A 23,329-nucleotide genomic window follows, 5' to 3' on the forward strand; every position below is an offset into this window, starting at 1 on the left:
TAAAATCAAAGTCGGATTGTGAATGTTGTCGGCTAGCTTGTCCCATTCATATAAGCTGTATAGTATTGCAATCTAAATTCACACTAATTCAACAATTCGAAATTCTAGAAAAATTCACTTAGTCGTTATCTAAGGGATTATGTTAGCCAAATATTTCAGCCAGATATTTACCATCCAAAAATATATGCCAAATATCTGATTTTGCACTCCTAACTCACTCATTGCACAAGAGTACAAAGGTATAGGGAAAACATGACATGGATTTCAGGAGAAATAGGTTTGTTAATGTATAGTGTAAGGCAAGTCGAATGGATTGGGAAATGTACCTGCCGGGATTTGATATTTTCAGAGCTGGAAAGAAAGACGTACTAGCAGTCAAATGGATGTATCCCGCATAATCATACAGTATGATCAAATATTGGGGGGACGTGTCCCCCTGTCCCCCCATGGACTTACGCCTCTGCCTCACTCCATGATTAAGATGTCCTAGGAGGATTTGGAAACAGCACCTCACAGTGGTGATAAGCAGAAGCAGGTCAGATATCTTCCAGTTATCAGCCACGTTTCCACATTCCTCGGTTTTTAGTCCCCCAACTCCTAAATCCAGCAGCCTCCCACACAACTCTACCCCAACAGACCCCCATTTTTCTGAAAACCACATGCTGTTCTATCTGTTCCCCTGGCTGGAAAAACACCCTCACCATTTATCAGACCTGTCATATTAGTTGACAATCTTGGGCCTGCTTAGTGTTCGGGGTCTGTCCCGATCATCGTGGAGCTCTGAGCGTGCTGTGTGCGGGTGCTTTGTTAACCCAGTTCCCCACCTTCCGACGCCCCATAAACAACTCCCTTCACAGATGGAAGGCCTTCGTGCTGTCACAGCCGCGCAGCTGCTTCTCTTCTCTTGTGGCCTGGGGATAAACACACATTTCACGCAGACAACCCAGTTAGTGGGTAAAGTCCAATTAGTGTAAATCATGTCGTTTTACTCAAATGTGCTGTATTTTACAATGCTGCTGACTTGTACATGTAATCAAGTCCATGTTTAGACAGAGCAGCCTTGAGCACTACAGGGAAGGTTTTGTAGTACAGAGCACGCCAGCCAAGGGCCATCTGACGATAAATTAGAGATTGAATAATAACCCTGGGATTGTCTGGAAGCAATTGAGTTATTTTTATGATTTTGATTTAACAGGACAAGAATCCGGTGAATAGAGGTTCCTGACAGTGGAATGATGTGAGTGAGTCAAAGCAATCGGAGAACTTTTGCAATGTGGCTTATGGTCATTCATGGACACTGGAGCCTCCTAACTATTTGCAGCAGGACCTGACAGTACTAGACAGTTAGGACTGCTTCACGGGGAGGGCCAGTGGAAGTGTCAGCAAACAGCAAGGAGCATGCACACTTAAGGACTCGGCACAGCATTGTATTTGTTTGGTGCTATTCTGTAGGACTAGAGATCCGACCAATGGGACCTCATCACACTGGAGTGAAGCTCCATTAAGTTTGGAGAGAAAACAGGAGGTTGACACCAGCCTGCATATCTTGGAGGCCTAGAGGTGCATCCGCCTCAAAGACCTCTTCCTCTCTCAGCTCTTTACGAATGACTTCATTCATGTAATTGCTGCTCATGCCTTCCCCAGAAATAACTCCCAGGTTCCAGGCAGATGCTGACTAGAAGATCAGTGTGAGAGAGATTCTGCAGGACTTGATTCTACAGGACTTGGCAGATGTTCCCGAGTCACATGATTGGCCAGTGATACATAGTTTTATTTGGGTTCAATTGAAAACAAAGGCAGCCGGCAAACAACACATACTATAGCACTGACTTGTTGACTGCCACTCCCTGCCATACCCTGCCATATTGAAATATGAATTTCCTGTATTGACCAAAGCCCTTAGACTGCAAAAGCTACTTCATTGGGGCACGGTCCAAAGTGTTAAAGAGATTTCTACCGAACTGCACACGTTTTTCAAATGTATATTTGGGCGCTTTGAGCGCCACAAGCCAATAGCCATCTAGTTCCAAAAAATGAGGGAAGGCAGACCTCTACAGCTGATATCTCCGAAACTTGACAACTTACACCAAAACAATCTCAATGGATAAATAGCACTCCAGCTGAGAGGAAACATTTGGATTTAAGGTATTGGAGTGAACTATCCCTTTGTGCCTGTAACAAAGATCTTATGGAGAGTACATTTCTATGACAATGTGAGGTGATGACCCAGACGTCTTCTGGCTGGGCTTCTTGTGTGATCTGGTTTTTTATCGAGGCTTCATCTCCAAACACACTCTGGCTCTACACTCACTCACATCCCACACCATACAACACTGTGGACAGGGAGACATAGCCAAAAGACTGCCAGTCAATTTCAATTTATTTTATCAAGAGGGACAGTGTACATTAATGAACATTAAAATGTACATGCACCCAATTATAGCCAAAAAGCTAGTTTCCGTTGGCAGTCCCCCTGTCAGAGTGAAAAAGCCTATACAACCTAACATGTTAAACTGATGTTGAGGCCACAGATGCCATAGTCCTGCTTCTCCTCCCCCACCAACACACACACAACGGGGTTGGGGCAAAGATCTGAAGGAACATCCGCTAGGTCCAGTGGAGTCAACGTGGCCTCACTCCAGACTCCTTCCAGACAGCAGCTGGTCGATAAAGCTGCTGCTAATGTGGTGCTGTGCTGTGGTGGGCCAGAGGTGCTGAGGCAGCACGTTCCTCCGACACGCCCTGCTGCTGTTTGTTGTGGAGCATTCGTGTCAGAGTTACAGTACGAGACAGTAGAGGCCTGCTTGTTTCCCGACCCCTGCTGGTCTTTAAACAGCCTGAGACTTCACTGCTGTTCCCTCCAGCTACTCAGCCCAGCTCCATGCAGTCCAGAAGCATCCAGAACAGACACTCGCAGCTGGGCTTTATATAGCACAGAAGACTGCATGTGGTCAGGTAATGTAAAGCACATTCTACAGCCTAGGGACGATCTGTCTGGTGTCTTTGTTCAGAGATGATACAGAGAGGGAAAGATGTCAACTGTTGGAGTTTCTGATTCAGCAAATAATCGAGGACAGGAACAAAGGGCAGTACAGGCTTCGTTCAGTTGAAAGGAGTCACTTCAGTTTCCAATACAGTACAGTCAATTGTTTACTATTCATTTTCCAATCAGATGTTTGAGAGTTACTTGGGAAAATATTATGGCACGTTAAAAGTGGTGAGTGGTGCTTAAAGTACAAGCCTGGTGCCAACATTCAAAGTGAATGCTCTCTCAGCCAAGGGAGAGGCACACTTCAACTTGATTGGGAGTGTAAAACAGCCATCAGCCAGATGTTAATCAGCCTGAAGACAGCCAGCCAGGCATGGTTCAGCCAGCCATTTCAAGAGGCTGGAGCTCAGCACGGCAACCAGTAGGATTCTGGTTGAACATAGTCGATAGAGTACTGAGCGATTCATGGCTGTTTAGAAATATTTCTTGCATGCATATTTCTTCATATCTTTTTTTTCTGACTGGCCTTGCCATTGTCTGTCTCTTTCTTTATGTATAATGTAAGACTTTGGCTCAACCATTGTGCATGTAATTACTTATATTATGAACTAACTAAATGTCAAGATGTTTGTGGGGGTAGGACAATTTTACAGAGAACCATTATAGTACATTTTGATCAAAATGGCATTAGCAGTTGATCTTTCGTAATCTGGGAATTGTGGGTACCAAAGCCACTGAAAAGAACTGGCATCACCTTCTTTGTCACGGGCACTGTGCACTATATATCAATAGTTCCCGGAAACTGTGTTTGTGTGTCTCACTGACATCTTAATCACCAACTGCATCACAGGCACTGTGCACTAGTTGCAACAGATGTCAATGTCATTACGATGTTCATCAATATTGTTTCCTCCCTCACTTGTCGACACTTGGGTGCGAACTTCCTCTGATTCAAGCAAAACACACCTTCAGCCAGCTGCCAAAAAGATAACAATTTCATTACACGGGTAGGGCGGGTGGATGGCATACTGAGGAGTTTAACTAATTCAGCTTGGTTACACCATGCTACGAAGTCGAAATAGGTCAACATGCCTACATTCATGAAGCCTATATCCTGAAAAAGAGTGTAGTAGTTTTAACTTGTTCCACCTCATTCCTGCATCATGTCTGAACCTCATCTTACTTGTGGTCAGTGATGTTCTTCCAAAGACAATATGGACCAATCGTGTGTGGCCTGGCTCTCCATTTCCCTCATGGTTGTGGTGATTGAAGTCTTTCATGGCCCTGTTAGACCTGACAGATCGTGTGATCTGAGAAAAGGTGTATTTTATAACTGACTGCACTGACAACAATGAAAAACAAGGATGATTCAATATTTCAATCACTTTATTTCCAAATTGTGCAAAAAGTACAAAACCCATCGAATGCATGTATAAAACCATAGAAACAAATTATACTTTTTTTATACAGGAAGAAAACACAGATCATTGTATTTACAAACAATTCCCACAGCTGTACAATCCAATACGATTCCCCATTTATTATTTACCTACCAAGGCGATAGAACTGAGGTAGCATAACCAATCAGAGAGGGTTTAAGCATGAAAAGGAGAGGTTGATGGGGATTCATCATGGTGGCTTTGCTTCTTTCCATGTATCTTTCTATCCAAACTGAGTCTCCCCATCAACAGACCAACAAAGTCTGCCCATTTACACCGTTTCTACTTCACTCACATGACAATGAAGTCCCAGACTGAATTTCAACAGTCAGAAGGACATCTGCAGACTTCTCCGGCTGAAATACGCCCATGCGTGCCTCCAAGATAAGTGCTTTTCTATAACGTCTGTGTGTGAGACTATCTGGAGGATACTAAGTACAGGGACATACTTTAGGACAGATCTAAAGGATCTGTGCACTGTGGGCAGAGAGTATTTGACAAATCATTCCTAAGTGCACGAATGGTAACTTGATCTAAGCTGTTGATGAGAACCATAGGCTCAGACATTCACAATTCTCCCACACAACAAATGACCCGACTACCCTATACCTACAATGGACATTTACACATTCACCTGTCTTGGGCGGGGACCGCTTAAATCTACAGAAAATATGAAACCGAGTACAATGTTACTAGAAGAGTGGGGTAGAAAAAAGATACAATAAATACAGGGAGAGACGCTCTCATTTTCTCAAAAAAGAACGTGAATGAAATGTGAATATTCTGGATAGATCCTTTCAAAGGCCCTGCCCAAACTTGCACCCATTGCCTCTTGAGGTCACAGTGGACAGAACATTTTTGCAATGTTTTTCCTCCTTCACCAGATCGGCTGCACATTATTGACACTGGAGGCACTACCAGCTTTCTTCAGGAAACACTTCTTTTCCTTGGAGGTTTGCCCTCCCTCCTCCCCTGTTTCCCTACCTTCCTAAGCTGCCTTTCTGTGCTTCCGTCTGTCTGTCTGTCTGTCTGTCTGTCTGTCTGTCTGTCTGTCTGTCTGTCTGTCTGTCTGCTTCAAGAAGAAAGCCTGCCATCCACAAACTAACTCAAGTATCAGAGCCTAAAGCAAAAGTATTTTAGTTAAAGAACAGAATAGGCGGGCTACCAAATATAACATGAACACAACAAAAAAGTAAAAAACCATCACATTAAAACATAAACCTAAACTCTGTACAGAAGGATTAAATACAGTGTCAATAAACATTCCTGTGTATGAAGACCAATGATTTGCTTTTAAAATAGAAACATTCAATATAACAATTTTATTTCTATAAAATATGATATACATATTTGATTTGAAATCAAGCTGCAACTGTCAAGACACTTATAATTCAGCACCAGCTGTTTGATGTGTCTTGATATTGCACAGCATATTTCATTAACTGCGTGTGCATCCCAGAAGAGTAATATCCACATCTGAAGTTGAAAAGGAGAAGAGACAGAATGTTCCATGATTTTAGCCACTGCCTTGTAGCATTGGGTTACTATTTATTAGCAGAGAGGGAGACGGGTCTGTTAGTTCAAGAAGAATATCTGCTTCCACCTAGGGGCGGGGCTAGAAGACAGACAGATGTGTTGCCCTGGAGACGGCATCAAACCTGCCGGCCTTTCCTGTCTCTTGAGAGCAGACCCCAAAGCCTTGTCTGTCGCTGGAAGAGTGGGTGAGAGGCCCTTGATGAACAGCGACTCACTCCCTTACAGCAAAGACCCGGAATGATCCACCCTCAGTGTTGGTCTTACTGCAGGGGGGGGGGGGGGGGGGGGGGGGGAGAGAAGGACATGTTCATTCATATGACAGTGGCAAACGACAGAACACTGCTACGAAATCCAGGATGTCAGGTTCAAATCTGATCCATTTGTGTGTGAGCGTTTAACTCCAGTTCACGTTTTTCTGCATAGGCACCAGTTGCCCATACTAAAGCTCACAAGCACCTTTGCGGAGCAGGGTAATCATGGGACACGTACGTAGGTGGAAACAGGACTTCAACACTGGCTCATTGTTACCCATGGCTTCAGCTCCTGACCTTTCCAACAACCACTATATAGGGCTATTGTGCCTGGCCTGATGACTTTTCTTCCGACTTCATTAGTGGAGGGGCCTTGAAGGCATGCCATGCTGACTAATGTCAGGATGAGGCCGGTCCCATTGGCATCCGACAGGGGGTCATTATCTACATAGGGAACTACTGACTCAGCCTCCAACAGCTTTTCCACCCATTCCCCGGGGTAACCGGATAGGCTGTGATTACTTCCTCCTAATAGAAACCTGTCCAAACTTCCTACTGCTGCCCCTCCCATCCCCCCCAGCTACCTCCCCCCCCCCCCCCCCCCCCCCCCCCCCCCCCCCCCCCCAGCTCCCCCCTACTTCCTCAAGTCTCTTGTCATCTCAGATGGCAGTCAGAAGCAAGGCGAGTGTCAGTCTGTCCCACACGGTCTGCCCTGCTCCCCCTGGCTCGTCAGTACAGACCTCCCTGTACGGGATCCCATCAAGGGCGAGGAGGCTCCTGCCGTGAAGGCCTTTTGATTCTAGCATCGCATTTCACAGTACTTAGGCTCAGCTGATTTTGGCTTTGCCGCCCCTTGCACACTCCGCTGAAATGTCTGGGTAAAGTAAGCAAAGAGTCCATGTGTGGCCCGTCCGCAATGCGAAACCACACCATTACTCTCGCACCCCTACGTGCCAAACATGGACTTGGCCGTAAGGGCTTCCGTGCCTGAGCTGTGCACGACTGGCCCGGGCCACAGACTGACAGGGGAGGGGTGGCCGAGGAGAGGACTGCTGAGGGGGTACTATAGGGTGTGGGAGAGGGGCCTACCTTTCAGACTGAATGCCGTTCTTCAGGACTCCCACGTAGCTTTTCTTCTTTTCCAGAGGCAGAACGTCCACGTGACCTCCGCCAGCCTTGATCACTCCTGCGTGGATGGCAGCTTTGCAGATGCTGGAGCTCTGATGGACAAGGGGGGGAGTGAAGAGGGTTACGTTCTATTCCTCAAGAGCTATATGGGAGTCAGGTGGCTGAACGGTTAGGGAATCGGGCAAGTAATCAGAAGGTTGCCGGTTCGATTCCCCGGGCGTGCCAAATGACGCTGCGTCCTTAGGCAAGGCACTTCACCCTACTTGCCTCGGGGGGAATGTCCCTGTACTTACTGTAAGTCGCTCTGGTTAAGAGCGTCTGCTAAATGACTAAAAATATTAAATGTAAATGTAAAATTCCCATTCCAATCACAACCTTCACTATCGCCAACAGCAATCCTTGAGTTAGGCGCAGTGTCAAGTGACACACACTAAGTGAGGGTCAAACTCCTGTCTGAACCACCATGCCTGGCTCCCGTGTGTGTCAGCCCAGGGCTCTCATCACCCCCCTGGAGGGTTCATTCAGTTCTCTGGTCATTCCTAACATAGGCCACACTCCTCCACAGCTCACTTGACAAACAGCTCTGCAGCTGAGTCTGGCCAAGCTGCATATATCTGCCTGCTGGCCTTCAGCCAACTCCTGCAGTCATGTCCAGCAGCACCACACTGTATGTGTACTCTACTTTACTCCTGTACTCCTTCTACTGTCAGCTGTAGTCGCTGGCTGGTGCTGATGCTGTGAGTGTTAAAGCTCGAATCACACTCGGGGCCCTGGAAATCGAAAAAGTCCATGTCCAACATGTCCAAAGCTCAACCAAGAAAAAAGCGCCAACAAACTGTAATGTGCTGTAACAAGTCCAACTCTGTTACAACTGAATACTTGTTTCAAACCTCACTTCCATCCCAGGTCGAAAATGTTTTCAAAGTTTTAAAATGGACTAAGACACAGTGAGAGTTGTAACAGTGGCTCTAACAGTGGCTGCTGTTCACACGGGTAACCCGAGGGTTATTGGCGTGCCCTGTCTCATTCCTCCTTGCTAGTTCAAAAGGTTCTCTCCTCCAGGACTAGGCCCAGGCCTCAGGCACGTTCCTGGGCCAGTTCTCAGCCAGCCAAGGCCAAGCAGCTGTGTGTGGTCAAGCCCAGCACTGGGAGACTCATTACGGGGCCTGGGCTCACCATGGTTCCCAATCCCAGCATGTTCACACTGCTGTTCGGAGGCCGCTCTCTGGGTTCTCCCACCACAAAGACATCACGGTCTCTCGGGTGCTCCAGGGGACTGGACCACACTCGTGTGCTGCCCAGCATAAATCAGCTCCCAGCTTCAGAGGAGCATCTCCAGGGAGCACACTGGCACACTGAGGTCTGTCTGTCTGTGTGTGGGAGCCAAGCAGGCCCAGAGGACATGAACCGCTTGACCTCGGAGACCCTCCGTGTTCACGGCTGGCGAACGTGGTCACGTTGAGGTCTGAGCAGGACATGCGGTCCTCGGTGAGGAGGGGGAACAGGTACAGCACTTACATCTGTGTAGATGTTGTTGCCAATCACAGGCGCCCAGTAGGAAGGTTCACTCTTACAGTTGGCCGGACAGAGAACTCTGAGGAACATTAAGAGCATGAATTAGAATCTAAGAGCACAGGTGTGGAGGACCATGCAATCATGTCTGCTACAGAAATAGCGTGTCAATAATGTATGCTACAGAAATATCATGTCGAGAGTGTTTGTATTAGTTGGCTGGGGTCACTAAACTGCCTGCTCTGTTAAAATGATCGAAGATGATGACGATGCAGGGCTTATGTACAAGGTGTGTCATCGAGCAGTCATTTCCTTCGGCTCAGTGAGTGAACACAGTGGGTGTGAGCTGGGCACCTGGGGCAGTTGGAAGAGGGCCTCTTGAATGGGCAGATCTCTGCCACGGTGGCATAGCAGTCCACAGACTGTCCTGGGGGAAGAGAGAGAGAGAGACAGAGAGAGAGAGAGAGAGAGAGGGGTAGGGGGGGGGAGAGGAGCACATCATCACCATCTGCACCAGACATTAAGCACAGTGTCATAAAAAAAGTCCTTGCTCCACTTCATCTACACAAACACTGTTTGACTTACTTTCCACTTTGGCCACCACAAACGCATTGCCAGGCTTGTATTTACTGTGGAGAAAGATGTCAGTCAGTCAGGCAAGAAAATCCCTTGTTGCACTAATATTGCATCAGTGTTGCCTCATAGACTGCAATACTTCAGGGGACCTAAGCATAAATATCTGAGCAGAAGAAGAAGAAAAATCACAGCAGAAGAAGAAGAAAAATCACAGCAGAAACATCTACCTGAAAGATTCGACGCCGTTCTTCGTGGCCTTGACGAAGAACGGAAGCTTGTCTTTCCTGGTGGTGTCGACCAGACCTCCGCTGTTATCGATGATGCCGTAGTGCATCGCAGCGCGACAAATACTGGATTGCTGAACCATCGAGAGTACACACAATATCAATACCTAGAACAGAGTCCATTGCATACCGTAGGCTGTGTTCTGTGGTCTGAATATTTACCACGTCGTAGAAAAGGGTCCCCCACACTTTGCCTTTCTTGTTCAGACAGTTGGCCGGACAGTTGAACCTGTCGAGAGATGAGGAGGGTTAGGCATGGGCTGAGAACCAAACGTACTAACAGGGAGAGCGGACCAAACACAGACCTGTTGCAGGTTGCTCCTTTGCACTTGTCACGCATTCTCGTCTCACACTTGATGTTCTGAGCTGCAAAAATCGAAGCGCACAAATCCTTGAAATCGTGCCGCGACCCCGGGCGTGGATTCATTCCACGGTTTCTTCAGAGATTCACGTGTCACTTACCCAGGAAGGTGCTGCCGGCCGGTTTAGGGTTGGAGGGCTTGGGAGAGGACGATCTAGGGTTGGGAGACACTTTGGGAGACGAGGGCTTTTTGGGAGCAGCAGGCCTGGGTTTGGGTTTGGGTTTGACTGTGGTGGTGCGAGGGGGAACGGGCACCTGGGCCTTCTCCACCTCGTTCATGTCCTCTGTCTCTGAGCGCTGAGAGGCTCCTGAGGCACACAGAGAAGCAGCGGGACAGAAAGCAGCTGGAGATGTCAAAAAACGTCATCACTTTCTCAACAGCTCCATCCCAATGACAACCCCAGGAAGTGTGTGCTCACCCTTGTAGCAGAGATTATCCCTGCATCCTCCCCCATAACTGGGGGGGCACTGGGAGCACGGGCGGCCATGTTGGTAGGGAGCCTCCCCGATCCAGTTGCCCCTGGAGACGGAAACCGGTGTTTAGGATGACTCAGCAAATGAATCAGCACTCAAGCACGGCTGGGCACAGAGCTTCACAATTATCCATACGCCCTCGTCACATTATCACCCACCTACACACACACAATCGTGCGCTCGCACTCGCTCTTAAAACTGTCCAACAAACTAATGAAAATACTACCCGCTGTTCCGCTTGCAATCAAATCATTAGGGCTGTCTGGAACACGAGACTCCTCTGGTCCTGTTGGACTTTCCTTCTCCTTCATTATTGTTCTATTCTAACGCGGGGAATGGAATTTTTCCCCGCCTCAATGTGTCATACCTACTGCGCCCTCTTAGGAAAACACGTTTTCAGGAACATTACACCGAAAGAATTCATATTGTCCCGTGTGAGCTGACTGGGGTTTGGTGTTTGCTCCACACACAGCCCACAGCATGTGGCGGACAGGAAGGAGACTGTAAACAGGCCCGCCAGACACCAGAGGGGCGGACGACTGGAGGGACGTGAGAGGAGAGTGTTGGTCTTACTTGGGCGAGTAGTTGCAGACCAGGTAGAGAGCGTTCTCCCACATTTCTCCCCACACGTTCATCCTCGGACACAGGTGCACGGCACAGCCCACCCTGCTCGTGGTGGCCCAGACCAGCTGCAACGACAACACTGGAGTCACAACACACGTCCCCATGCAAGGCTGTTCACACTGGCAGGACCTTTATGGAGGTATTATGTAACTACATGTAAGAATGTCATGCACACAGAGTATTTCCACTCGAGGCTTCGCAAGGGGCCAGTCCGAGAGAGAGGCTCAAAGGGCGGTAGGAAGCACTATGTTACAGTAGACCTGAGAACTCCCACCATTCTGTTTCCCCTTCGTTCTCTCTGTACACCTCTCCCCCTCATAGATCTGTCAGTGTGGCCACAGGAAGTGGCTCCCATGCAGGGCCAGATTGATGGGGCCGCGGGGGCCGTAGGGGCTGGAGGAGCCAGGAGAAGAGACCGCTCTTTCATTCAGACCCAGTCAGAGGAGGGAGACGTACCTGGAGCGTGACCACAGTTTGTCTCCTGTGACACTCTGTGATCGTTCTCCGGGTCCCCTTCGGCAGGATAAATAAATGATCACGGTCGTTTGGATCGAACAAAGTGAACTCTTGGTAGGACCACTTCCTCTGTCAATAGTACGGCTCGTCGAATGTCAAGCTATGGCACCAATTGAAAACCTGTCTGGCGGTCATTCTACACATGGGATTACAGTGCTAACTTCCTGTTACTGTACAGTGGGTTTTCCAAAAATCCAACTCCACTTTTCTCCTCTGTAGCTTTCTCACTGAATCACCCCTCCCTCCCTCCCTTTCAGGAATGTGCATCCCGTTCCTGGGCCAAGCGGAGGCAAGGAGCCGTTCAGACTTCAGTCAGTTACTCAGCAGAGACTCAGAAGCAGCCGCAGAAGGGGTGAGAGACGCAGCTGGTGTTGGGGATCCCTGTCAACCCTGGAGACGGACTGTGATAGCTGACCGAGGAGCTAGCCTAGCTTATCAGCAATGGTCAGGATCATCTTCCCACATCCCAGGAAACGAAAGACCAAAACGAGGAGAGGGTGCCCGTATTTGGCATTGTTCCCTGCATTCGGGATCCAGGTCAAGCACAGCACTGATTGGCGTGTCTGGGAATGGCCTCCAGATCCTACTGACCTGCCTTTACTGTCAACACAGTGGGAAGGGTTAGCCTGTTTTCACAAACCCCATCCAAGATTCTGAGTAAAGTCTGTGGGGAGAGGAGGCCAACTCTCTCTCTCTCTCTCTCTCTCTCTCTCTCTCTCTCTCTCTCTCTCTCTGTCCTTCCATCTTCCCCTGTCCTACTGTTTTCCCCCTCTCGCTTCCTCTCTCTCCACTGGTTCACTCCAAACCCCTCTCTTCCTGTTTACAGCTTACTCCCTCTCCAGAAATCTTTTTTTCATTTTTTTCAAACTTTCCACTCTTCTCGACGCGTTTAGTGGCACCAAACTTCTGTCTCTCTCCGTCTCCGACCCTGACCCTGAGCCGGTGTGCGCCCTGTGTTGTGAGCCAGTGTTCTGCTCGCCACCTGTTGGTATATCGGACAGTCCCTGAGTTATGGACAGCCTCACCTATGAAGGCCACATCTGCCACGCACCTCCACCACCTGTCTAAAGAGGAACCGCATGGGCGGACCGACACATCACAGGCTTCACCCATGGAGATAAACGATGCTGGTTCAAAGGAAACGCGTGAAAGACAGCTGAAGCTCAATAAAGATCCTCCGAGGCCAGGGAGCGTTCAAGTATCTTGCTTTTCTGAGAGGAAGGGTTGAGAGAACTCAGGTCACAAACTCGTCAGGCTCGTCAGTCTATCTCCAGCACTGGGGTGCTCGTCGACGGTGAGGCTCACCTGGGTGTAGTGGGTGCACATGGGCCCTGAGCAGCGCTCGGGGCACCAGGGGTTGCATTCGTGGGGGTAGGGGTACGTGTAGTCCTTCACCTCGTCATACCAGGCCTGGACGTGGTAGGCTGGGGAGCGGTACCTGCAGGACAGCGGCACACAGTCACACCCTGCTTCGACAGCACAGAGAGCTCCGGCTGCACGTCAGGACATCCAGGGGAGAGATCTGAGACGGGGCTCTTCTAGGTGCTTTGGCCCCCAGCGCCCCTAGCTGTTGAGTCGGGTTCTGATCGGGCATGCACACCCGCAGCTTGTTCAGCTCCAGCGCTAGAGAGCCGGAGCTCCACTGGAATAGAATTACCTAAACTAAACATGCCTCCACAGCCTGACGAATCAATGATGGCCCTTCATTGTAAACATTTCTTTTTACGGTAGTGAAAAGTGCTGAGCTCACAGCCAGACAGCAGAGAGGAAGGCAGAAAAACAGGTCAATGCCAGTGTTGGCATCAGAAGAGAGAGGGAGAGCGGTGGGGGGAGAGTGGGGGGAGGGGGGGAGGGAGGGGGAGGGGCTGTGAGAATGAGAGCAGATTCCTGGAAGGACACCTGCTGAGGGGAGCTGTCCACTGGCACACACAAAGAGCCCCACTGTCGGGCTGCAACAGCGTGAGCACACACAGAACACTAGAGCACACCCACACACAAAAGGTTGCCGTGCAAACAACGATTCAATTGCAAAAGTTGCAACTTTGCAGCTCTCCAAAGGAAAATGCAATGACAGCGTTCTCCGAGTCAGACACAATGCATAGTGTACAATGTGTGTTTGTGTGTGTGTGTGTGTGTTGTCTCACCTGCCCCAGTGAACAGCCAGGTTCTGTCCGATTGACATGAGCAGATCCTGAGGTCCATGTTCCCACTGGCACTCCTCAGCCCAGTGAGTGGCGGAGCGCTCCAGCTCATCATCCCACACCTGCACACACACACACACACACACACACACACACATTCATTTCAATACAGATGCAGTAGCAATGCAGCAGAAACCAACCCATTGTACATGCACTTTACTAGAATGGGCCAGACTTGGGCCAGAAGCTTTTAATGGTTCCCTGTACTCATTTTAAAACTAGAGGGGATCGATTCATTCCGAGCAGTGGCCCCTAGGTTGTGGGATGCCTTGCCTCCCTTCCTACGGTGTGCAACTTCTGTCGAAGCTTTTAAAAAGCAACTCAAGACTTTGCTATTCAAGCAGGCTTTTAGTCAGTTGAGGGTTCTTTTATGGTTGTTTGTCATGTTTCTATTTCTATGTATTTTTTGTAGTGTTATATTGTATTTTGGTGTGAAGCACTTTGTGCTTTTTATCTGCGAGAAGTGCTATCCAAATAAACTTGACTTACTAACTAATGCAGCTCAGGATTTCTCAGTGTTAGAACAATGGCATTGTACATGCGAGTAAGGCCACTGCCCTCCCCTCTTCCTCCTCCAACCAGGAGAGCTGACAAAGAGCCGGACACAAGAATAACTGGTGCTCAGGACACGTGAGGGGAGTCTGGCTCTGGTCCACTACAAATCCCCAGCAATCACAGCAGAATTAGCTCAGTTTCCTTAGTGGGTTTCTCTCTACCTGTGGAGAGGTGGGAGGGCAGGGGGTTGACACCTCGTCATCTGTGCCCCTTCTCACCACCAGGAGGGGGGAAGGGTGGGAGGAGTAATTCTGCACAGTGTGGCTCCTTACAGTGCCACTCAGTACATTTCCAGGCCCCCTTGGTGGTCACCACTACATACACACACACACACATAGTGCTCACAGCCCACTCTAGGCTGGAACCCTGGGCCGGGGGTCCAGCGCTAGCCAGCGTTCCTGGGGCCTGGCAGGGACGAGGATGGGGAGGGACCCGGGGGCCTCTTCCTCCGCTCTCCTAACCACGCTGCAGTCACACAGACCACCACACGGTCACTGCTACATCTGTACTACATTAACCACAATCCCCCATGCCTGGCCGTCCAAAGTACATTAGAACCCACTTGCCCGGTCACCACATTCTGTAAACATTGTCTCTCTCAATAACATCCATGGTTCTCGGTACACAATGGCTCGCCATAGCTCTCCTCTTCTCGCTCGTCCGTAACCCCTTTCCCTCCCTTCCGTCCCACCTCTCTGCTACCGCGAAGCAATTCACTACTCCTCCGCGGGCAAATCTGGCCTCCTTCACTCCCTCTGTCCTCCCCTGACCCACCATCGCTCAGTAATTCTGTCTTTCTCTCTGTCTCTCGCTCCCTTTCTCAGCATTTAGTGTAGGATCAGGGCAATTATCCCACTATGAAAGCTGGCTGGCACAGCTCTTTGGTATGAGTTCATCTTTTCCATGGGGAGAGAAAGGCTTTGTGGTCCAACCACTACCCTGTCATTGTGGTGGAGCGTTGACCCGGGGCCCGTAAACACTCACCTAGATGTAGGGCACCATGTGTCTGACAAGTTCACGTCAACAGACCCTGCATTCATTTGTCACACTGGGGTTCATTTGACAAACTCTATTTTGGAGAGCCAGCAATTCCAATTCATCGCTAAAACATCAGATTTGATGAGTCTAGGTCTAGTTCATGTCCGCAGTTCCATGAATTACACCTTGATGCATAAACTTGTATGACGGAGATTTCGGAGCTCTGTAGATTGCTAGACTGTTGGTGGTAGCTGACAAGAGCAGATAAGGGCTATCATGGCAAGCCGTGCAGTGTGTCTCACCATGTACTCCATGTTGGAGGCAGTGGGGTAGACTCCTCCCCTCAACTTGTTGTGCAGTTGGAGGATCTCGTCGCGGTCTGACCACTGGATGGCCCGCCGGGTCCTACTGCCCACTGTGTTGCCGGTGCTGTTCTGGTCCGAATCCTGGTACCGGCTCAGCAACTGCCTGAGCTCAGCCGACTCTGGCAGGAAGAGGGCAGCTGTGTCCATGGCAGAGAGCAGCAGGACAGCCAGGGAGAGGCTGAGGGAGAGGGCTGGCAGCCATGCCATGGCAACAGGAGTCATTGCTGGCTTGGGTCTGCGAGGCGGGCTCTGGGTCTGGCTCTGGGCGGACAACAGTGGGCAGCCTTGTGTGAGCTCTGCTGCACTGGGCTGCAGACCTGATCTGTGGGGAGAAAACAGCCTCTGTGAGCCTCCGTCCTCGCTGGGAGCCGGCCTCGCTGGAAGCCGGCCTCACTGGAAGCCGGCCTCGCTGGGAAGCTACCAGCCAACAAGGTAGGATACAGAGCAGAGCACATGAGCAGGCCGACAGGCACATGCTTAAACACAGCTCACACACACACAAACACCCAAACCCTGGCGCCGAATGCTGGGTAGCAAACATCTGAATTGCTATTGCCTCTGTCTCATTTGCAATTCCAAACGGAGTGAATCAGGGCATAGTCAAACACACTGGGACACTGCAGAACTCAGCCGAACATCAGTCTGAAGGACTGCCGTGATGATCTGCTGGAGATGGTGGTTGCCACACAACAGACACACTCAAGAGGGATCCATCTTAAACTGGATGTTGCATCATTCCCCGACACGGAAGTGACATCAATCCAAACCACAAGTTACTGGAAAGGTTAGTGACCCAGCAGTATCACTCCACAGGGAATTGAAGTACTTCTGTTCCCGAGTACTGCTCCCATAGGACAATTTCTCGTCACCACATTGTTACCGGATGATCATAAGCTCAACCAAATCCTCTCCAAGCCTATTTTAAGGTATTGACTTGCATTAGGAATTTGTCTTTGTTAATTACTGGTTGTTTTATTTGTGCTTTGGACTTCTAACCTATCAGTAAACATGAATAGTGCGTAATTAAAGTCGTTCAGTTTCCCTGACCAAATTGGATACTGGAGTGACTTTTTATTTCACTAGAAAGACAGTAATCAGCCAGGTTCATGGCCCTGGGCTCAAAGCCCAGAATTGACTAGAGAATACAAGCTTGTCCTCATCAGAACCTTCACCATCCTCATCACTCCAACTCTCTAAGCAACCTGTCCGACTCATTAGACCAGTCACAGAGGGAGAGAGGAGGACATTGAGAATCACAAGACAGACGAGGTCAAGATCACCTGAGGCAGGCTCAACTTTGAGATCCACGTGCACTGGCCTCAGTCACGGTAAGGCTAGATTAGGACAAACAGTAAGACTGCCCAATTATCCTGTAGGAGAGAGAGACATGGGGTGAGAGAGAGAGAGAGAGAGAGAGAGAGAGAGAGAGAGAGAGAGGGAGAGGAGAGAGAGAGAGAGAGAGAGAGAGAGAGAGAGAGAGAGAGAGAGAGAGAGGGAGAGAGAGAGAGAGAGAGAGAGAGAGAGAGAGAGAGAGAGAGAGAGAGAGAGAGAGAGCGAGAGAGAGAGAGCGAGAGAGAGAGAGAGAGAGAGAGAGAGAGAGAGAGAGAGAGAGAGAGAGAGAGAGAGAGAGCGGAGAGAGAGAGCGAGAGAGAGAGAGAGAGAGAGAGAGAGAGAGAGAGAGAGAGAGAGAGAGAGAGAGAGAGAGAGAGAGAGAGAGAGGGGAGAGAGAGAGAGAGAGAGAGAGAGAGAGAGAGGGATGGTGAGAGGAGAGGAGGAGCATGGTCTTACACTCATGGCACTCACTGCATCCTTCTATCCTCTCTGCCTGGAAAGGCGGCATGAGGTCTGACGCCCGGTCTATGTCAACACACTGTTCCTGTGCCAGCAATGGGCCCAGGGGCTGCTGGAAGCCAGCCGGTAGCCCATCCCCCCCCCCTGCAGCCCTTCTCACACCAAGCCTCCACCATCCTTTATTTCTGGGCCCTTCTCATCGCTCTCATGAATTTTATACCCCGGTGGCAGACAGTGCAGAGAGGGCTCTCACACACACTCAGGTTGCCTGGCCAACGTAAACATGGGCTCATGGGCGTTGAACCTGGTGCAGCCTGACCTGGTGTCTCTGCAACAACTGTCCTCCACTGCCCCCGAGGCTATGGGAGAAGGCATCATACCAAAACACAACTATTAAATACAACCACACCTCACAGACTTGGCTCTTAAATACTACTCCATCTCCATAACAGCTTCGGTTCTGTGTGGATGTACACATTTGTATGTGGCAACGCCACTGTTAGAGAGTCTTATTTTTCTGACGGCAGCAGAAAAGAGGAGGAACAGACTGGGATGTATGCCTGCCGTGCATAAGTGGATGGTGAGAAGGATTTTGTGTCCCATATGACTAGCGCATACATTTACTGGCTGGTGAATGAGTCTGGCTAGAATACATTTCATCTCCTCAGGTGCTCACTCTCTATTTTCCTTGACACTCAAGGAGTCAGACAAATACATGTTACTATGATAAGGAGTCTTGAGAATAGTTCATCCATTTTTAATACCCAAATATGGAATAAAATGTTCTAGCGTTATATTAAATTACTGACATACTAAATATATTTTGGCGGTGTGTGAGCGTTGAATAATCAATAATGCACTCACTTTTATGAGATATCACTATTCATCACCTTCCCCTCAATATAGTATTAAATAAATTGCATAATTTAACCAAAAGTAAGGCATCATAATTACCTCAATCGCTAGTATATCTGGAAATTATCCAAAGTTGATTTGGGGAATTTCAAGAGTTTTCTCCTCAGCGCAGATAGATTATTTTCCTTTGGACAGTGCTGCTGGACTGCTTGGCTCGGTGGCTGTGGTTCTGCAGGTTAGAGGAACTTTGTGACTTCAGACTGACTTCCAGCAGCTCCTCAGTGCCTTATATAGTGAGGGAGACCCCGGTCAAGAAGTTTGAAGATGAAAAAAGAAAAGAAATTCCTAATTCATCCTACTCTCCCCCACAAACCAGCCCCTTTCAAGAAGGCTATGTTCTTGGCAAGGATCACAAGCGCTGACGAGTGATGTCGAAATGAAAACGCAAAGTATGTAAATCATTACGAAGAAAATACGTAGTTAAATTTTCTCTGAGTCAGATTTTTACTACTCTGCGACAATAGTCTGAATTACGAAATAACGCGCAAAGTAACTTAACTTTCATACACAGGCGCTAAACCTCAAGTATTCACTGGAAAGGTTAATAACCTAGCATCATTTTTTCACGTGAAGGCTGGAGTGCTTCTGTGTCCGAGTACTGCACACATCACACAATAGCTCATCAGTTTAATCACCACATTGTTACCGGACGATCATCAGCTCAACCAAATCCTCTCTGTATGTAGGCTATCATAATTTGATGTTTTATTCTCGTCGCTGCCTATTGTGAAGCTAATAAAAACATGTTCCTCTCTGTTACAGGTAGAGAATGTTGACCAGATGAAACACCACAAAAATGTTCAGCCCTTTGCTCGTGGTCGAAGAGGCTGCATTTGCAAACAGTTCAGCTGCAGTTCACCTGCATGACCGAATTTATAATACCTCATTTGTAAATGTAAATACATCTCTCTCTCTTTATCTTTTGATTTCTTTCTATTTTCTTTGTCTATGGCACATCTCCATCCTCTCTAATGAATCCATAACTAAGGGGGGAGCTCACCTTGCTGTTGGCAATACCTCCAGGCATGGAAGCTCCCATCAAATTAGGAATTCCAAGAGAAATTCGACACATTATATTTAGCACAATACAGTAGCAACATTAGGACACTAGACACCTCCCAGTGCTAACACTGCACACCTACAGCACACCAGCTCATGTACCGTAGATCTTGTTCCAGTACAAACATACAAACTACACAAGTCCAAACATTCACTAGAATATCAATACAGAGGAGCACAGAACCTTTGAATGCGGTATAGGCCATCCTCAGTGTTGACATAGACCTTAAGATGTATAGACTGGCTGCTCGGTCCAGATCAGACGACAGTGTAAACACGGGGGGCCCACAGGGGACCCCACACAGGGGGCAGCTGGGTGTGTTTGTTAAAGACAGAGATGACAAACCAAGTTCGTTAGGCTTCCTTTGGCTCTGCATCACAAGAAAAGCTCACTCACAAACAGGGTCCAGTACTGAGACACTTCGAAACAAGTTAGAACCACTGGCACAGAGACGACATGCATGGACTACGAGCTGGCAATGCAGCACAGAGGAGCTGAGGGTTTTTAATGTGCTGAAAAGATGATGAATTGGGCCGTCATATAACTTCAAGTTATATCTACTGTTTTATAGGTTTAGGTTCATCCTAAAGTACATCTCTGGCAGCATTCAGGCTCCTGGCATTTTTCAGGGAGTGCTTTTACTGAGAATGGAAGCAGATAAACAGGGCTGGTTGGACACATGGGCAGTTCGTTGGGAACATGCGCCAGACTAACTAGCCTCTTCCCCTAACAAACGCTGTTACCTTAGTACACCAGCCAAGCAACTACAGCAAAGGAGCAAAGCCCTGCAGCAGTCTCCTAAGGTTACAATCAGACCACACAGGTAAAAGAGGCAAATCTTTTCAAACAGGCCACTTACCATCTGCAAATGGGCTTAGTGTTTAAGGAATGATTAGCTTACTGAAGCAAACACGTGGTTTTATTGCGTTTATGTCTGGTTGACTCAGCAAGACATCCTACTGTTAGACCCTTGAGGTTAGTATGATGCGCATCTGGGCTTGACTGGCTTAACACAGAGTGAGAGTCATTTAGCCATGGCATTAACATGTCTCTTTCCCAACCGTTATCCTGACATGTGCAGTAGTTCTGGGACGCTTGCCTAGAATAAGTCTCATGGATTCAGGTGCTTGCTATGTACAGACTAATGTACTGTGAGACGGGCCTGCTTTCATTTCCTCCTGACGGTTTCTTAAATCATTGCTGACCCCGACCCAGAGGAACTCCCTAGTCTGGGTGCCGGGGCTGTCACCTTCCTGCCAGAAGCAGGCTTCCATACTCCCATGTCTGCCCGGGGCTGAGGATGATGAGTGGGGTGCTGCCAAACTGGAAATAGCAGCATCCTCGGCCACCTTCACTACGAACCGAACACCCCTGTTTGAATGACTTCTCACTTATCGCCAATAAATGAGCTGCAGAGCTCTGATAAGGCCAAACAAAACAACGTTAAGGTAACCACAGTAACATGACTGGTCAGTGATGAGGGGCTGATGTACGTTTTCCAGGGTGAAAGCCTTCTGTTGGCCTTTTCAGGCTGGCTACAGCTGTTCAAAAAGGCCACAGTGTGTGTAGCTGGCTAAAGGCTGCCTCTTTTTTCTTCCAATCACCCGAGAAACCTAGATTGAAACTCAGCAGTTTAAACACTCCGGCCCTGTGCCCAGGTGCCAAAGCACTACAGCTGCTCGTGTGTCAACAGAGAACTGAAGGACAGAGGATGAAAAAATCTCTCTCCCTTTCACGCACCCTCTCTATGGCCTCTTATCCCTTTTCTGTGAGGCGTAGGTCTTAAGTTTTAGTACTACCATGTAACATAAAGAAAAACAGTCCCATTTTGGACTCTAAGATCAGCCATGAAGTCTGTCAAAGTTTGATGGTTGAGTTGTGTGTCCACAAGGGGGTGCTGTTCTCTGAGGCCTGTGAACAGATCACATTCAACTCAGCGTCGAATATAAAGATAGAACCTCCCATGAAAAAAACATAATTTAGGAGTTTACTCACAATTCCACTGTTACTAGAAGAAGAGGAGATTACTTAATACAGGCCTTGGGCTGAACAGCCGGTTATAATCTAGTATCCCATAAGGGCAGAGGGATCCAGCATGACCCTGCGTTTCCTTAAGCTCATGTCAGAAGACAGCAACCATGACCTTTGACTGACTGGAACCCTTGTCCAGAAGTCATGCTCCAGTGAGAGAGCAGACATTGGGTCACACTTACATCAGCACTATTTCGGAACCCCCCTCCCTTCCCGTAGCTTGAGGTTTATTTGGAGAGGGGTGAGGAGACCCTCTAAGCCCTGGTCGCCATGGTGTGTTTGTTGCCCTTAACGACAGTGGGGTACCATGGAGGAACCCCTGAAAAGGAAGCTGAAACATGGCAACGCTAGGGGAGCTGAGAGGAGGTACTGGGGAGATGGGGGGGGCGTGTACATAGAGACAGGACAAGGTCCATATAGTTTGACATACACGACACAGCAAGGGAACCCATTGGGAGAAATGGAGTCTGTCCGGACAGAGGAAACTTTTTCACATGAATAGGAATTTGGCATGATGGGAGGATAATAGTTTGAAGAAGGACCTCGGACTCTTTTCTGTAGGGCACAAGGACCATCCTCGCCAGTCAGAAGCACAAGGAAGAATAGCGCATGCCTGGCATTCCTGTCTCAAGGACAGCAGTTTGTTTGACCGGGCTGGGTTGGTCCCATGCCAACAGTAGGGGCAGGAGTTCCTGTAACTGCTCTTTGCCATTCAAACGCCAAATGAATGAAATGTGTAAGCTGCACCACAGCAAAGTGTTTTTGTAAGGAAGACCTTCTGAGACTATTTGCATTCGCTCTTGTTTTACTGACCTTGCTGCCTACAGCTGGTTACTACAGACAGGAAATTGAGGTCTCGCATTGCAGTTTTCTGGGGCCAAGAACAATGCTAGTGTAAATAAGAAACCAGGCGGTTGGGGACAGATCTGGACCAGTGATGTTGATAACCACAGTTGTAACCACATATGTTGGACTAAAAAGTGAAATAGCACGTTTTTCTACTCCGTTGCAACGCTTCATCAGGAAGGTGTGAAAGACATAGGCAGGACCTCTCATTTCTGGACATCATGATCTTCTCGGTCCACAGTCTGAAGACTACGCAGACGATTCTCTCCTCATACCGCAAAGCTCATGTCTTCAGTGGAAGGGAGCAGGTATTGGGACCTAACATGTACACTAAGTATGTGTGGTTGCAATGTTTACACTTGTAATGTAACACTTGATACCAATCTCATTCATGTTCCATAGAGTGACACCAATCTTGTCTCCCACTAAAGCTCAATCTACAGCAACCCTTCATTGGCGCAACCTCCTTTAGAGAACCTCAGCCAGGTTCCACACTACAACATGGTCTTGAAAAATAACTGTCTTGTTTTGAAATATATCCTGGCTAAAAACATCCACTCCAAGTCTTAAAGTCGGTGGGAAAACAAGCAGCAATGCATGCCGTCAGGCCAGTGTGGTTGAAAGGCACACTACTTAGAGTATAGGTGGTCTATCAGTAGGGTGCGCACAGCTATAATTTGCGCTCCATGCCACAAGCCTATAAAGAGGGGATCTTTAGCTACGCTGTAACATTAACAAGCAAAATGCCATGCTGAATTACATATGAAAGTCTTAGAGCAAGAAAACTCATACAGCATCTTAGCAAAAGGTCCAATTATCTCTGGAGACAAACCGCCACAAAAACTGGTGGAGGGAAGTCTTGGTACATTCTAGAAAGCGGGGCCAGCCTGGGTAAAC

General features: G+C 48.5%; 1 protein-coding gene across 1 annotated transcript; it reads right to left on the reverse strand.

Annotated features, from left to right (window-relative positions):
- Positions 1-4,357: 4,357 nt before the first annotated feature.
- crispld2 (cysteine-rich secretory protein LCCL domain containing 2) lies at positions 4,358-18,775 on the reverse strand. The gene is made up of 15 exons (XM_047042549.1): positions 18,535-18,775; positions 15,727-16,111; positions 13,835-13,953; positions 12,996-13,128; positions 11,124-11,239; positions 10,496-10,596; positions 10,178-10,384; positions 10,021-10,081; positions 9,878-9,944; positions 9,659-9,789; positions 9,441-9,484; positions 9,210-9,282; positions 8,862-8,937; positions 7,305-7,435; positions 4,358-6,227 (listed from the first exon to the last, which is right to left on the reverse strand). The coding sequence occupies exons 2-15, from the start codon at positions 16,009-16,011 to the stop codon at positions 6,176-6,178; spliced, it is 1,596 nt and encodes a 531-aa protein (XP_046898505.1). The 5' UTR covers positions 16,012-16,111; positions 18,535-18,775; the 3' UTR covers positions 4,358-6,175.
- Between the last annotated feature and the right edge of the window lie 4,554 nt (positions 18,776-23,329).

This window comes from Hypomesus transpacificus, chromosome 19 (genome assembly GCF_021917145.1).
Source record: "Hypomesus transpacificus isolate Combined female chromosome 19, fHypTra1, whole genome shotgun sequence".
Classification (NCBI taxonomy): domain Eukaryota; kingdom Metazoa; phylum Chordata; class Actinopteri; order Osmeriformes; family Osmeridae; genus Hypomesus; species Hypomesus transpacificus.

Bases quoted from the DNA above. Each gene is read 5' to 3' on its own strand.
- crispld2 (XM_047042549.1), bottom strand. From the start codon at position 16,011: ATGACTCCTGTTGCCATGGCATGGCTGCCAGCCCTCTCCCTCAGCCTC. The intron at 10,385-10,495 runs GTGAGCACACAC...TGTGTGCCTCAG, and splicing joins GGATAATCTCTGCTACAAGG to GAGCCTCTCAGCGCTCAGAG. The intron at 9,945-10,020 runs GTCTGTGTTTGG...ATCTCTCGACAG, and splicing joins AAAGGAGCAACCTGCAACAG to GTTCAACTGTCCGGCCAACT.